This window comes from Coturnix japonica, chromosome 17 (genome assembly GCF_054131305.1).
Source record: "Coturnix japonica strain WE chromosome 17, WE-NBRP24, whole genome shotgun sequence".
Classification (NCBI taxonomy): domain Eukaryota; kingdom Metazoa; phylum Chordata; class Aves; order Galliformes; family Phasianidae; genus Coturnix; species Coturnix japonica.
In genome coordinates, this window is record NC_140679.1 from 3,345,943 (window position 1) to 3,361,982 (window position 16,040).

Below are 16,040 nucleotides of genomic sequence, written 5' to 3' on the forward strand. Positions count from 1 at the left end.
GGTTACGTTAGTTACATTAGTGTTTAAAATGGATGTCTTCTGTCGTGGGCAAAATATGATAGAAGGAGCTGCATCCTCAGTGAAACCATCAGTGGGATCCACGTTTTCCTCAGGTCAGAATTTTATATGTATTTAAGTTTCTCAGGCAATAAGAGCAAAGGAAAGCATTGTGGTTCTGATACAGTGATGCTCATCAGCACACTGTGTCCCCATCTCTCTGTTCTTTCTCTGCAGAGGGAACACATGAGATTTGTGCTTTCGAGGCAAACAGCTTATTGCAGGTTTTGGTCTGATGCCCAGCCTGCAAATGAGAGTCTGACCAGGCCACTTGTACTGTGGTGACAGTATACAGCTGCTATCTAGGAGCATATCAAAAATCTTAGCAAGACAAATGAGAGACTGAACAGTTATAGGGATAGAAAAAGACAGATAAATTCATAATTAAAGCTGTCGAGTTGCAGTAAAAGGAACATTTAACTTGGAACGAAAGTGGGTGGGCGAACAAAGTGTCGTATTTGGAGGTGAAAGTTGGCACTTGAACAGCATTTTTAAAGTACTCCAAAGCCACCTCCACTGACATCTCAGCTCTATTGTATATTCTGTCAGAGGCTCTGGCTGTGCAGTGTATTGTGGCTGTGACTCATGCGCAGCCCCTGCTGCTTGCTGCCATATGAGATATTAGAGAGACAGACATGGCAGGAGTATTGTGTGAGACTGAGGTAAATACGTGCAGGTTGGTGTTTTTAGACCCAGCACACACATGTACATGGACATATATGCATAGAGGCATAAACATGTAAGCCAGCTGCTGTAGCCTGTGGCGATTCATTATATCGTCTCAGAAACAGTGGGGGTTTATTAAGATGTATAAGCTAAATGAGATATTAGCAGGAAGAATTTGTGAGAATTTGGCTGGAGCTGGGCCTGCAAAGATGTGATGATAAGATCATGTGATGTTAATACTTCATACGGATCTTCACAGAGGGTTGGAACTTGATGATCCTTGAGGTCCCTTTCAACCTGAGTATGGTTCTGTGAATACTTAACATCTGAAGAACACACACACACAAAAATAAAGCCTAAAATCTCAAATCCAATTCCCATGAATACTGGGGGAGTTCACTCACAAGATGAAGACCTGTGCCATTTTGGCCACGGCCAGTCTGTAGATAACAGTAGTTCAGGCTGAGCAAAGACAACATGCCAAGCACTGGCCACCACCAGAGCAGGAAGGAGAAGCAGGGTCTGTACACTGTAAGAGGATAGAAGAAAAAACAGCTGTTTCCAGCTATTAGAGCGTGTTCTTTCCATGTTTCTCCCCAGATGCAGTCGGAGTCCCTTGCTGAATATGTCTCTCAATCCTGCATCCATTTCTTCTTGGTAAAACTTGTGTTTTTCGGATGGATGTGAAGCTAATTTCTGGAAGGATGAGTTTCATTTTTAAAGTAACAGAAGCAGGCTTTGTGTGGTTACGCTTTCAAGTACATCCTTCACCATTTAAAAGTGCATTACCAGCAGTGTTATTTATGGTATCTTATTACCTGTTAAACTATAATGGCTTCCTATTAAGCATTAACAATTAGTTACTACCTTAAATCCCTCTTTCAAAAAAGAGTTAGAGGAATTGGAGCTTGGAGGGAGAGTAAGCAATGGAAGAAACTAAATTCAAGAAGAGCTATCAGGGCAGTATCATTAGAAATAAGGAATAAAGGGAGGAATAGAAAGCATCTATTCCTGTCTATTCTGTCTATTCCTGTGTAATCTGTTTGTTCTGTCTGGGCTGCTCAACAAGTTTTTACATTACACTGTGTACTTCAGAATTGTTTCTGAAGATGCCATTCTACAGTATCTTCCATAAAGCATCAGCATCTCATTAAAAGATAAAAGTCCAAGGTATTCAAATAGCAAGCAAACTCCCAGTATCAAACAACAAAACAGTGTTTGATCTCCTTTGAACTGCAGGGGGCAGCCAAGAATTTGGGTATTGCTACCTGGATTTGTCTTGTCAGGCTTTCCATCGCATTAATACTTATTTTTCATTGTAACACACAACCTGTATTTTCATCTGTGAAGATGTGAATCATGAGACAGGATCCATTGTACGATGTTCAGCCAGTCAGGAGTCCTTCCTGACAGTGCCCAGCATTAGAGATTTCAGAGAGATGCAAGAAATTGCCATCGTGGACAATTACAAACTATTCCCACCATATGGGGGAATGCCTTTCTATCTTCAGACAGTTATTTATTTATACTTGGAAATGTGAGAAATTATAGCCTTTCCAAGTAATTATAATAACAATAATCCTTTCTAATGAAATGTTCCAATGTTCTTATTTTCTGTACGAGTGGTTAATGCTTTTTGAGTCTATCAGTTGAGTTTCATAGATCAGCTGTGTGTTGCTCAGAAAATGTTTCCTCTCTTCAGCTGCGCTTTCACCTTTGCAAATGCATTTTTGTCCTCTGCTGTAAGAGAGAATAATTGGGAGTGCCCAAATTGCCAGTTATTTTGTAAACAATGATTGTCTCTCTTGTGCATCTGGTCACGAAAGACACTCATATTTTTTAGCCTTCCTATTGCTCTAATGACTTTAATCACCTTCTCTGGAACCGTCCTTATTTATCTACTCAGACATACAATCTGATTTTTGGGTGGTCCAGTATGGACTCAGTAATCTCTATGGGTCCCTTCCAAATTGGGTTGTTCTGTGATTCTATGTGTTATCCTTTAACATGTAGGAAGACAGGAATTCAGGATGGCTTCGATAGAGAAAGCAGAGCATTTCTTAAAATAAGTTTTGTAATATTTTCCATCCTGTTGTCTGTAGGCCTTGCAGTTTATTGTTTTCAGGAAGGATGGAGGTTCCTGGATTAATCAGCCTTATCATCACCTGATTTGATGAATGTGTTGGAGAAACCATTTTATCTTTAAGTAATAATCTTGGAAGATTGCTGGCCACAAAGAGGGGTTGTGAAGGAAACCAGAGTCTCTCAGGTGGGAATGCATGCCCGTAAGAAATGATGTCACTTTTTATATTTAGATCTTTTAGATTTCAGCATTATGTCTGACTTGAAGACGGTTCTCACCTAATTAGTCCAGAAAGGATGAAATGGAAAAGAGAGAGTTGAGTGGATGAGGATGTCATGCTGGCAGCTTGTGGGCAGCACAGGAGCAGTGAATAAGATAGAGGGTCCCCATAAGAAGCTGGGACCTAAGATCCCTCCCTGCTTTCATGGAAGTGAAAAACTGCCTTAATTTCAAGAATTTTCTGTATATACATATATATATATATTATTTTTTCATGGAGATACAAAGAATGGATTAGGCTGAAAAATTAGTTGGGTCCTTTGACAATATGTCTGAGATGTCTTTGCCATTTTCAAGGAGCAGATTGGAGACATAAGATGCAGAAGCAAAGCTTGTGTTCACTTTTCTCTCTCTCTCTCTTTAAAATCATACCCAGGTTCTTTTTGTGCAAATGTACTACTCAGGATCAAAGCCTCTGCTCCAAGTGGAGGAAGTCCCTGGAGAGCAAGGCCTGAAAGCTAAGCCTCTAATACTGCTGCTGCTGGCCATACACCAGGTACTGCTTGGGAAATCTAGTCATGCATGACCCAGCACCTGGAGATAGAGAGAAACTGGGAGCAGTGTACTCAGCATCCCTGCATAACTTCTGATCTTTGTTCTCTTTGCTAGCTCATGTCCTTCTTTTGGTCGTGGTCCATCAGGAGTTTATTCCCAGCAGTGTCAGATATCTGAAAGACTCTTCTGTAATGCAGCATCCACTGATTCCTTAGGCTTCTCAGAAGTGTAGTTTCTGTCATATGGACTGGGGTTTATCAGAAAGTGGATAATGGATAGGCTCACTACAGGTCTCTGCTTATTTTGGTGTATTTTTCCTCATTTCTGGCATTTCCATCTCCTTACTGAGTGGCTCTAAGTTAACGGCTGTTGGGGAAGGATCAATAGAAAGATGCTCTCTGCAACATCTGAGATTATTTCCCCTGCAGGTATGACAGGAACAGCCTTGCAAGCAGGATACTTCTTTGCCTTGTGGTGCTTTCCTGCCTCTCTTGTGAGGTGCTGGGTTTGCATGCTAAGAAAGCCACAGTTAGCACAGCTTAAACAAGATGACTCTCAAGAAGCAGTGTCCTTGATCCCTCATTAAAAATGTCCTTGACACGTTGTGCCATCAGAAGGAAGGTTTGCGATGCTGATCACCGGCAGCGTTTCTTCTCCTATGGATGTTATACAGCCTCAGAACATTTTGTTTAATTCATGGGAGAAGGAAGCTCTTTGGGTTTTGCTTCTCTTTACTTTTCTTTTTCTTTTTTTAATGCTTCCCTGAAGGCTGCATGAGAGCTATGGGGGTAGGAACGCAATTGCGGGAAGGTAACCTTTCCCATCCCTCAGCCTCTCAAGAGATGCATGCAACAGCAAGATACATGTAAATCCATCAGAGCTGATAGTGTGGTTTAATGCTAACAGATGTAAAGCATTAAAGGAAATAAACAGCCTGGCCCTGAATGGGATCCAGAGGTATAAAGCTGCAGCCTTGTGCTCACTCCCCGTGTTATTCCAGGTAGTTATTAGTCGTTTAGCTTAACTAAGAAAATGTCAGCCTTACTGCTGCTTTCTGTCATGTCTGTACGCTGCTAACAGTAATGCAGGTTGATTTTGGTTTGTTGTTCTTTTATTAGTTTAAACAGCAGATTATGTTCGTTTTTCAGCAAAGAGGACTTCATTCTAAGACTTAGATGCTGAAAGAGTAACTGTTACCTCAGCAGACAGGTAAACAGGCCAAATTTCCTTCTATTTCCCAAGAGTGCTGGAGGCAGAGGTAGACAGAGAAGTCTGTGCATTCTCCAGTTAAGATCTTCTCTTCCACACCAGTAAAATATCTTTGGAAATATATGAGGGAGCCTTGGAACTTCAGGAATAACAAAACCCAGATCCCTGCTATGTTTCCCTCAACAGATTTTATCTTCTTGGTGTTTGGGCTTGGCTATTTATCTGATCCTTTACATCCGAATGACATTCCTATGCAGTGTGTAGCCTTGCTGTTCTTTCCTCTCTGTTAGATGTGTGGTTGATGTAACTGGGCAGAATTTTCAATTAATCGACAGCCTTTATTCCACCTTTTCTTACAGTAGTGGCATGATGTGCCTGCAGAATTTCCCTACTTCCTTCCACCTTACGTTGCTAGAAATCACTTGGTTCAGAAAATAAAAGCATGGAGCCATTTACCCTTGTTTAGTCCCCTACTGATGGGTCAGAAGTGGAGATTAATAGGGTAGGAAGTGTGTTTCTACTCTGCAGTCAGTAAAGGAAATTCACTGGAACTAAATTAATCATGAAACGGACACAAAGAGGAGAATAGATTAGCAGGGAATTAACTCATTAATTAGATTCATGCCAAAGTTCAGAAGAGGCTTTCCTTCAAGATAACAGCCGAGTTCAAAGATCAGCAAGGGCTGATCATGAGAGGCAGGCACACCGTTTTCCTTCTGAACTCTGTCAGGCTTTACCTTAGCCCAACATCTGGCTGGTTATTATAGGATATCAGACATATGGCTGGCAGGAATTCAGCAGCTGGCAAAGCCTAACCACTTAGTGCCCAGCGATGGAGGCTATTATCAGCCCTTTCAGCTCCCTGGGCTCTGGATCCTGGTGTTGGCGTGAATGCAGGAGCTCTCTCTGTTGTGCCACTTGGCTATTTTTAGAGCTCCATCACAAGTCCTTGTGTGAGCAGCAACAGCTTGTTGGAGAATGGGTTTATTTCCAGCGTTAGGGTGAGCAGAAACCAATACAAGCTTAAGATAGGTAAAGTGCTAAAGCACTTCATTGTGGTAGGGTAGAATAGGTAAATCATTGCATGTTTCTAAGGAGATGGGGTTTGGTTGCCGTCTTCTTACTGTTCTAATGGGACACTTCTCTACAGGGAAACTTATGAGAGAAGCAAAGAACTGTCTCTGCAGTTACTTCTGTGCTGCACAAAGCCCCTGCCAGCTCCCTTCAGGCTCAGTATGACCCCTTGCTGCTCACATGCCAGAAGGCCCCATTACTGAGTAGTGCATTGTAATAAATGCCACGCTGTTGCACGATGGAGCTGGTGAGAAGCATGGAGAGACTGATTTCTAACACACTCTTAATGAACTAACAAACCAGTGCTAAACACCGAGAGCAGATCCATGTGAGAAGGGCCCCCTGCCTTCTGACTTAAGCTTTCCCTCCCTTTGCTTTTGCTGCCTCACAGCATGGATGCAATCAAACCATATTCAGGAACATCTGAGCTGTGTATTTGCCACTTAGGACTTTCTGGGTAGTGAAGTTTCCACATTGTTTATTTAGAGTTAAGTGTTCTGCTGGGTCTCTTATCACTTTCAGTAAATAACAACTGTCCTCTAAATTCTTCAGGCTGATTACTGAGACTGACAATCTGTGTGTTTTGAGTTGCTGAGCTGTATTAATCTCTAATATACCCTGGTCTGTGGATGGAAAGGGTAATGTATTGAGGATGTCACAAGAGGTATAAGCCAAAGGACTTGGTCTTCTTGGGAATGTGAAGTGCTTTGGTTGTGACATGAATAAATCTCCCAGCAGTAGCAGTGCTATTTCTGTTGGGAATAAAGATGTAAGAGGAGTCTGTCTTTTAATCCAACTTGTTAGAGATTTTATAGCACCAGAGCTAATTCATTTCTAGAAAAGAGATTGCAGACGTTATTTTTACCTGCCTGTAGTTTGCCCTGATATAGTTTATTCCACTTGCTTAATGGTGGAGTTGATAAGAATCCCAACCCCAAAAGAAAAATCGTACTGCAATTATAAGTTAAATAAGGTATCATACTGGGGAGTGGAGATGAGGGTGGAAGAGAAGGCATAGTTTATGGCTGTAATCTGTTCTTTGTATTGTAGAGTCTAACCTTCCTATCAGTATGAGACCTGGAAACGTGTCTATTGAAACCCTACTGAATGACACCTACCTGCAGCCTTTGCTAAAATGCAGGTAGGAAAGTGAAAGGAGATATCAGGTCCATGGACTATATAAAATGCAATCCAGAATTTATGCTGAGATAATTCAGTCCTCTGTAATCCATACCAGACTGATGAAATATTGACTTGTACTGTGAATGTGACCCAAGGCAACTGAAGACTTTACTGTGCTTTGGATCAGAACAGTTAAGAATGCAGAGTGCACATTCAGTCAACAAAACATTCCATCTTTGTGCTTTTAATACAGCAAAATGCTTTCCTGCTTCTTTTGTTTCCTTCCTTCAGTCACAACAAAGGAGTGTTGTAAGTGGCCCCAGAGAAACAAAGCCTGGAATAGAAAAGGGATTTAGAGAGAAGAGATCAGATGAAATTGGTAAGAGAAAGAATTCCCAATACGATGTTCCCAGCTCAGCCTTCTGAAGGGAAGCCCTGTGCTCCTGATCTGTTATGATTCACTTGGCAGCTCTGCCCAGATGGCCTCTCCCCTTCATCTATACCTCTATAAACTAAGACCCAGCGATAACAGCCCTGCCAAACCTGGTTGCTGCTGATAAAATGTACACAGCTTTCAGTAATCTATTTGTTCCTAACGGCTCATCAATGAAAGCTCATTCTAATTCTGTTCATTTTGATCTTCTCTGGAGTTTCTGTGAGGAGGAGTGAGGTTGCAAGGAGTGACCTGTAATCCTCCTAGGTTTAACAGTACCATAGGCAAGTTTTATTCAAGCTTTCATTTTATACTGCCTGATTCCATTGGTGCATATTGATACAGGATTATACTTTCTCATCTTTTTGTTTTCTGACCTTACAGTGATTTGGTTTTAAATACTGCTGTGTCCAATAGCGATTGATTTTCCAGTCTTGGGTATCTTACCAACACATCTCATTCCCAATCAAAGTTGTCCTGTGCTGTTCTAGCAGAAGTGTCCTCTAAATGTCCTGTTACTCCTTTGCCTTTTCTCTGCCAGTTAATGTTGGAATTATTGTTCCTACATATTAGTTGTGGTTGCATAAAATTAATGAAGCTAATGGCTGGCGGTGACCTCCACCAGCCATCTTTTTTCTTCAACTTAGCTGCATCATTTCTGATAGGTTAGTCTAAGTTTTCTGTAGAGATCTCTAATATTGGGATTACCAGACTCTGTAAGTAATCTGTTCCAGCTCATACAACTCTCATGTTTAGAACTGTCTGTCTGTCTTAAGTCCTATCTTGCCATAGGAAGTCCTTGCCATATATATTCTTTGTCTTACCTAGACTAGCCATAGGAAGAAGCTTATTTGCTTTTCAGTGATGTCCTCTGGACCTTTTTCAGTTGTGCCAAGTCTCCCTGTGAATTGCTTCCTGAGTCTGGAAACAGAATTCTAACAGAGAGATTAACAGTGCAGAGAGAACAGATTAATTTGTGTGTCCTGCCAGCGTACAGGTTTTTTTTAATACCCAGCCAGAATTGTATCTGCACTTTGGTACATGAGTGGCTGGCTCACATGCAGCTTGCAGTCTTCAGCAGTGCAGAATGTTGTCGTTTTCCAGTAGAAATGCTACCTTGTCATTGCTCCTCGTTCATGTGTCTGTAGCATTGATTATTCCTGCCTGACTGTAGTAGCTTGTAGTTGACCCTATTGAATTGCAGTTGTTTACTTCAGGCTGCTTTTCCAGTTTGTCAAAATGATTTTGAATTCCAATGCAAACTTGTCTTACATTGGTTTCATCCACAAATCAAATTAACATACTTTCTATTTCATCTAAATCTTTAATTAAAATATTGGATTGTACCAATTCTGTGACCAGGTCCTGCAGAAGATCATTTAGAACAGCTATGCATTTTGACAGCGAGACTGAGAGCTACTTTCAGAGTACTTTTTCTAAGCAATTTTTATAAGAGCTGCTCTGAAAGTAAAGCCTCCTATTTTATTATGTTGGTTGAGGATGTCAGAGGCAGATGTTGGTGGTATGGCAGTAGAGTTTGAACCTTCCCACCAGGATCCCCTTCTGTTTTGTTGCTGTGTGATAAGTGGCAGCAGAGGCAAAATAGCGTCTGTCATGGAAGTGCACATGAAGCAAAGGAATGGAACTGAATTTCTCTGTGCAGAAAAAATGGCATCCATTGACGTTTGCTGGACATGTACAGTGACCAATCAGTGGATGTGAGTACAGTGAGGCAGTGAATGGTACATTTCAGCACTGGTGACAGTGATGTGAAAGACAAGCTGTGTTCCAGATGGCCATGCAGATTTTTTAAGTGCGACCTGCAGGCTCTTGTTCACTGCTGGTGAAAATGCATAGCTAATGCTAGCATCTGAGTTGAGAAATAGTGTTTAGTAGCTGAGAATTTACTCTATCAAGCAGTGTTATTGTGCTCTTTGTATCTACTGTGATGTCCGTGGAAATAAATAGGAGGCATTATTTTTGGAGCAACCTACAGATGTTCATCCTTCTATAGCTCATCTAAACCATGCTGCTTATCTGGCCTGAGAATTTAGTAAAGTTTTGGAAACTCTCTTGGCATCTCGTCCACTCTGTGTTGCTCTGACACCTTCTCACAGGGGTAAATTAGAATCATTAATAGTAATTTGTTCCTGACAAAGGTGTGTTGAATGATACCTATCTCTTCTAAGTTGTTCTAAACTGTTTCTTTCTTCTGAGGACCTGGAGTTAAGCTGACAGGTCTATCATTTTTCATCATCTCCCCCCCTTTTTTTTTTCCTCTCTTCAAAAGAAGTCTGTACATTGTATCAGTTATCTGGTTCATCACCAGGCTTTCCTAAGTTCTAAAAACATAATCGTTAACAGCTTTGAGATTGATTGAGTCAGTCCCTTAGAAATGCAGTAGGAATATAGCAGATTCAGCTCATTCGGAGAGATCTAAGCTATGTATCTTCTCTACCCTATTACTTTTGTATTCTAGGCCTTTTTTTTTTTTTTTTACTTCTTTGTTAGTTCTTAACAACCTTAGTTCATCACAGTTGACCTTTTTATGAAAACTGATCTAAATCTCTCCTCACAACCTTATCAATAGGATTTGCTTCTCTGATGAGGAGCAAACTAGGACTTATTATGCAGCTTTTTGCTACTAATAAATTGAAAGAATTGCATCCTTTTCTGTGTGATATTTTTGCCAGACTCGTCTCACTTTGTGCCTTCATTTCTCCACCTTTATTCCTAGTTGTTCTTTCTGTACATTTGTACTCATTCATATTAATCTATTTAAATCTTTTTCTGCGTATTGATGACTGCGTTTACAGTCATCAAAGAGCTTGTGATATGATCGGGTTGGTCTCCTAACCCTTTGGATATATTTATTTGTAGTAACAGAATTAGTGTTTATATTCTTTATATATATATATTGACAGTTCTTAAGTCTCTTAGAAGAAAATTCTTAAGGATTCTTATTCATAAACCCACCCACCCCAATCTCCATTGAGTTGTGTGGAAGATTTTCATAAGGCCTTGCCCACTTGAACTTATGTTTTTGCATAAGTTTTGATGGAGCTCTTCCGTGGCATCACTTTTACTGGGGCCAAAATGGTTCTGAAATGTGTGTTGTCTTTCTCTTCCGACATTGCTTACAAGGAAAATACAAACTTGTTCTTTAATGCTAGCAAACTGCATGTCCTGTGCTGGGTTGACAGGGTCTTTAGAAGTAAGAAAAGCTGTTCGCTACCAGGGTTCACTGCTTCTAAAGGAAACAGAGTTCCTGCTAAGAGTCAGCTTTATGTGGAAATCATGCTTGTAGTCAAGCACATTACGACCACATTATTCTATCAAAATGTAGCTCAAACAAAAATTACGAATTTCATCACAGTTACGAAATGACAAGCAAAATCTTTTCTCATTTTTATCTAAAGACCTTGGCTTTATCTCTCAGCCTGCAAGTTCTGTTTCCCAAAGCATCATTTTCCTTTGAAGGTATTGACAGTAGATTTTGATCGAATGAAGGTATTAAAAGTAGATTGGAGATAAATTCCAGGTTGAAGCCTTCATTCATCCCATCCCTACTGAAGCTGCTGACCTGAGCCCACCAGACACCTCAGGCACCAGCCTGGACTCAATGTCTCTGCAGTGCAGCCCAGCCCAAGCACAGCCCGAGTGCCCCGACAGCAGCACCACCATGCAGGCTCAGGTCAGCATCACCGAGGAGAAGCTGAGCATCTCGCAGGGGGGCACAGAATCAGGACACGAGTCCCAGGCTCCGGGCAACAGCACGGTCTCTGAGCAGCTCTCATGATTACAAGAGAGGATGAGTCCCATCTTTCCTCCAGACCTCACACCCCCTCCTTTCTCCTATTGAATAAAGGCACGCTCGTGCTCAATCAACGCCTTGACTGAATTCCGAGTTTTCATTCGCAGAGATTGGGATGAGTGCAAGAAACATCAAGGCAGCTCAGCTTGCAACACTCTGGCTGTGGGGTTTGTGCGGCCGAGCTCTGGGTGTGTTCCCATTTTGCCTGACTTTGGGATGCCTGCAGCGAGAGCTCTGCTGCCGTTGTGTATGGCAGCAAATAGTCTCTAGCATCCTGGATGCTGCTCATGAAAACCCCAAGCTTCCTGGCTGTGGCTCTGTGATGCTTTTCAGGGCCTTTTGATGCTCTTTGTTGCCGTGGCTGCTCCCTAACACCTCTGTCCTCCCGCCGTGTCCATTCCTGGCTCTCACCTGTGAGCTGTCCCTGCAGATCATCTCCAGCCCTGCCATCATCGTGATGCGGCAGGAGGAGCTCGCCCTGACCAACATCAGGCAGTGCTGCCTGCCTCTCTCACTCTCTAGACCAAGTGTAACTACGCTGTCATGGAGACAAATGCTTTCTGTCACATCCTCCATCCCCGCAGACATTTACCGGTAGGCGGCTCTTGCAGAAGAAGATTCAAGCAGCAGAACCTTTTGCTCAGCTACAGCACACAAATGCTACAAAAGCAGGAACAACCCGCAAGCTCTGGGTCTGTTTGTCTTGCACAGGCATGCACTAACTGCGTTTGATGGTACCCCCCATCCTTGATTTCCTTCCCTGCTCCTTGTCTGATGGCGCTGCTGAGCCAGGAACAAGCTGCCCAGTGTGGCAGAGCATGGTGCAGAGCTGTGCTGGGACCTCCTCCCCTTCATCTGCTGCAGATCAGTGCCCCACACGTGCCATCGAGATGCTCTGGCACGGGATGTGCCTCCAACCCAAAGCTCCTTCCCACCTCCCAAGGAAAAACAAAGCAACCCAAGCATCTCCAGCAAAGCTGCCCAGCAGACAGCAGGGAATGCAAACAGCTTCTGGCTGCTCCCCTGCACTCCTGTCCTAAGTAATAGACCCCATGAGGACTGGCTGGGAAATCAGTGCATGACACATGTGAGTGTGCACAGGATTGTGCAAAGCAGTGGGGTTCCATGAGTTTGTGTGTGTGTGTATCTCGGCTGTTATGAAAGCATGGGAAGACTGCCTTACTGAGTCCCAGATAATTACTTATCCTCAAATGATTTTTCCTGGCCAAATTTAAAGCCTCTTACAGGTAATCGAGACCAACAGGCTGTTGTTGCACAATCAACAGGCACAATCTAGATGAATAGCTGAGGAAAATAAAGCATCATGCCAAGAGTACTAGATAAGTGAGCAGCTTGAGATCTGCACATTTATGTGATACTCATGGTCTTAGACAATATTTGCTTAGTGAGGTAACATAGAATGAAAGTAAAATAGAAGAAGTGCAATTGGTCTCAGTTCACACAGCTGGCTGGTTTGTCTCAGGCTAATCCTGAACTGCCTCAAGCGACTGCTTTGGGGCTCTACAGAACAGCAACTTCAGAGATCTCTTTCTATTACTAAGTGTTTGAAAGAGCAATTTGCTCTGTTAATTATCCATCATTTCTGTGCAGTCTGTTTTGTCAGACTTGTCTTTAGCTTCCAAGTTGTATGTGAAGAATTGTTTCCGTTGTAATGCACAATGTACTAAAAATTGAGAGATGAAAATGTGAAGAGTTTTTCCAGCTTTGATTTCATGTCTGGAATTTTGGAACCCACTACTTGCAGTTGTTAATCTGTCCAAACTGGTCTGGTTTGGAATGCCCTCATCCTTCTTGAATCGCTCTGCTGTTAAAGGCGGAGCAATTCCTACAAGTGCCATGGCCCCACTGTTGTTCTAATTCTTGTTTCTTTGTTTTCCACACACTGCTTTTCAAGCCTCCTTTTTCTTTACAGTCAAAGTGAGAATTGCACTGTGAGGTGTCTGAACCTTGTTGTGCCTCTACATAAAGAGAACAGCAGCAAAGCCAGACAGGTGACTGTGCTGACAGCTCTCGTAGCCAGTAACACGTAACTGTGCTAAATCCCTTGTGACTGCTTTGATTTCATTTTTGCCAGTGAAATCCTTGTAAAAGGAACTGCAGCAGTGTGATGAGCTAAGGTGAAGGTGCTGGTTTTAGTAGTGCTCTAAGCTGAGTGGAAGGGCAATTGAATGAGGGTTATATGCTTTCTCTGGGACGATAAGGTTTTTTTTTCCTGAGGGAAAGAGCCAGCTTTTCATGGGCTATATGTGGGCTTTGGCAAGGGCAGACAATCCAGTCTGTCAGGAAGCCATTTGAGGTGCTTCAGGTTTGTAAGCTTGTCTTTTTGTTTTTCAGGTGGATATTTGGAGCATGGGTGTACTGCTGTATGCTCTGCTGTGTGGGTTTTCCCTTTGGATGATGACAATATGATGGCACTCTACAGGAGGATACCAGTGGGTATCAGTGGTGCTAGAATACACTGAGAAGGGAAATAGCTGAGCTTGACAAGAGGCCTTGCTTTTCGGATGGCAGAACATGCTGAGCTGTGGGTAGAAAGGTCACAGCACAGTCTGCTGAATATTGTCCCTGTTTTTGCTGCTTTGTCTACCAGTATTTTGTGGATTTGGTTCTACGCTTGGTTGGCCTATGTGGCACTGTAGCCTGATTCTATACCATGATAGCATACAGAATTTAAGGAGAAGTATTTTCCTGCCAATGGGCTGGATTTTTTTGTATCTGGTTCTTCAACTGGCTGCTCCCTATACTATCTGTAGTAAAAATATAGACACATCATTTGATTTCCCTGAAATGAATGTTCCTAAATGCCAGCTCTTCTCATGTCTACAAAGGTCAAAGTTCTGCATTTGCTATTAGAATTTCCTCTTCCAGAATCAGGAGGTAATGTAGGACCCCACAGATTGACTTCAGAATTCAACAGTCAGTTCTGTTTCCTTTCGGAGTGCATAACAACCTGAGCACATGAATTGAATGACGTGGCTTTTTAGTCTGGTACAAACTCTGCTGTACACTGAAACTTGGTCCATTTGTAAGCAGGACTTTGTCCATCTCTGCAGGACAGCAGAAAACCCTTTGTGCTAATCATGATGCCAAGAAGCAGAATGCGGCAAATGGCAGATGATCCAACTGCTTCAGGTGTTCATTTCCTTAAAACTGTGAATAGTTTTGGACTGAGAGTTTGTAAGCAGAACGGAGCTCTTAAAGCTGTCAGAGATTATTCCTGCACTGTTCAATTCTATCTGCACAACATACACAGGATCTCAGAACTGCATTGCTTGAATTGGTGGAAATTGTTGAAGTGAACTGGGATGAGCAAGTTTTAGAACTTAGTCAGAGTGCTATAAAAAATGGATAATCTCATGAGTATTATAGTACAGGATTGCTATTTCTGCACTGAATTTGTTTTTATTTTACATGGCTGTGATCTGAAAGTTGCTTGAAACGCAGGCACCTAGGCACTGTTGTGTAACTGAATTTCACACATGATAGGTCCTGAAATATCCTGGAATCTAAAACTCTGACTTGTTTTAAGTCTGCTGCTTGAGTATAATCAGGGTCATAGTGTCTGTGTGCAGTGTTTCTTTCCCTGTAATGCTCCACATCATTTCATTTTGGGAATATTGAAGGAAATGGACTATGTGCCATAACTGTTGTTAGAACAAACTATGTCTGGTGTGATCTTATGCATAGGTTCTGTAACTGCTCTTCACAGCTCAGGTGTTTGACCTTCCTTTTGGTGAAGTGATGAAATACTGCTGGTTTCTATTTGTGCTTCTAGGCACCTTGAAGCTCTTAGGAATAGAACAATTGTCTCCAGTTCTTTTCAGTGATATCAGTAACAGCTCGAGTGTTGCTGCCCACTAGGTAGACCCAAAGAAGCAGATTACAGTGAAACAACACACGAGCTGGACCTGCATGAGGATCACTTTCAAGACAGTGGCTATGCTGCTTCAAGCCTACTTGCTTCTTCCTGCCGCCACTCTATTACCAAGTATCAACAACCTTTCATGATTCAACTTGCAAATGTTTGAAACTAACCCTTGTGTTTCTATGCCTTCCTAGGTGATTCGAGCCCTTGTCAACCCCAAAGATCCAAACCAAGTAGTGATGTGCAGTGTGTTTCCATCAATGGAGAGTTCTTATTAAGCACGAATTGCTGCAATTCGGATGACAGCCTTCCACATGGTAACAGTGATGGACACAAGGGGCTCATCCACGTTCATGCTCTCATATCTCCTGGCTCTGCTGAAGATGCTGACCTGAGCCTGCCAGACACAGCAGTCACCTGCCTGGATTGTGACCCAGTGCCTTTGCAGTGCTGCCCATCCCAAGCACAGCCCGAGTGCCCCAGCAGCAGCACCACCATGCAGGAGCAGGTCAGCATCAGTGAGGTGAAGCTGAGCATCTTAGATGGGGACTTAGAGTCAGGCTGCCAGTCCCAGGCACCAGGCAGCAGCACCAGCTCTGAGCCACTCTCATCTTGACAAGAGGGGTCCCATCTTCACCCCTGACCTCTCAAGCCCTCCTGTCTTTTATTGAATAAAGTCACTCATGCTCAATTATCGCCTTGACTGCATTCTGAGTATTCATTCACAGTGATTGCGATGAATGCAACAAACAGCAAGGCAGCTCAGCTTGCAACACTCTGGCTGTGGGGTTCGTGCAGGCAGAGCTCTGGGTTCCCATTTTGCCTGGCTTTGGGATGTCTGCAGCAAGATCTCTACCATTTTGTATGGGAGCAAATAATCTCTAGCATCCAGGTTGCTGCTTATGATAATCCCAGTCTTCCT

General features: G+C 42.6%; 1 protein-coding gene across 1 annotated transcript in view; it reads left to right on the plus strand.

The window, feature by feature from the left end:
• LOC146758051 (cytosolic carboxypeptidase 4-like) overlaps nt 1-15,809 on the plus strand; it is a 61,152-nt gene extending 45,343 nt beyond the window's left edge. Inside the window, exon 5 of the mRNA XM_085518309.1 lies at nt 15,313-15,809. Coding sequence (XP_085374435.1) covers nt 15,313-15,316 — 4 coding nt within the window. The 3' untranslated portion in view covers nt 15,317-15,809. The remainder of the gene's footprint in view (nt 1-15,312) is intronic.
• The last annotated feature ends 231 nt before the right edge of the window (nt 15,810-16,040 follow it).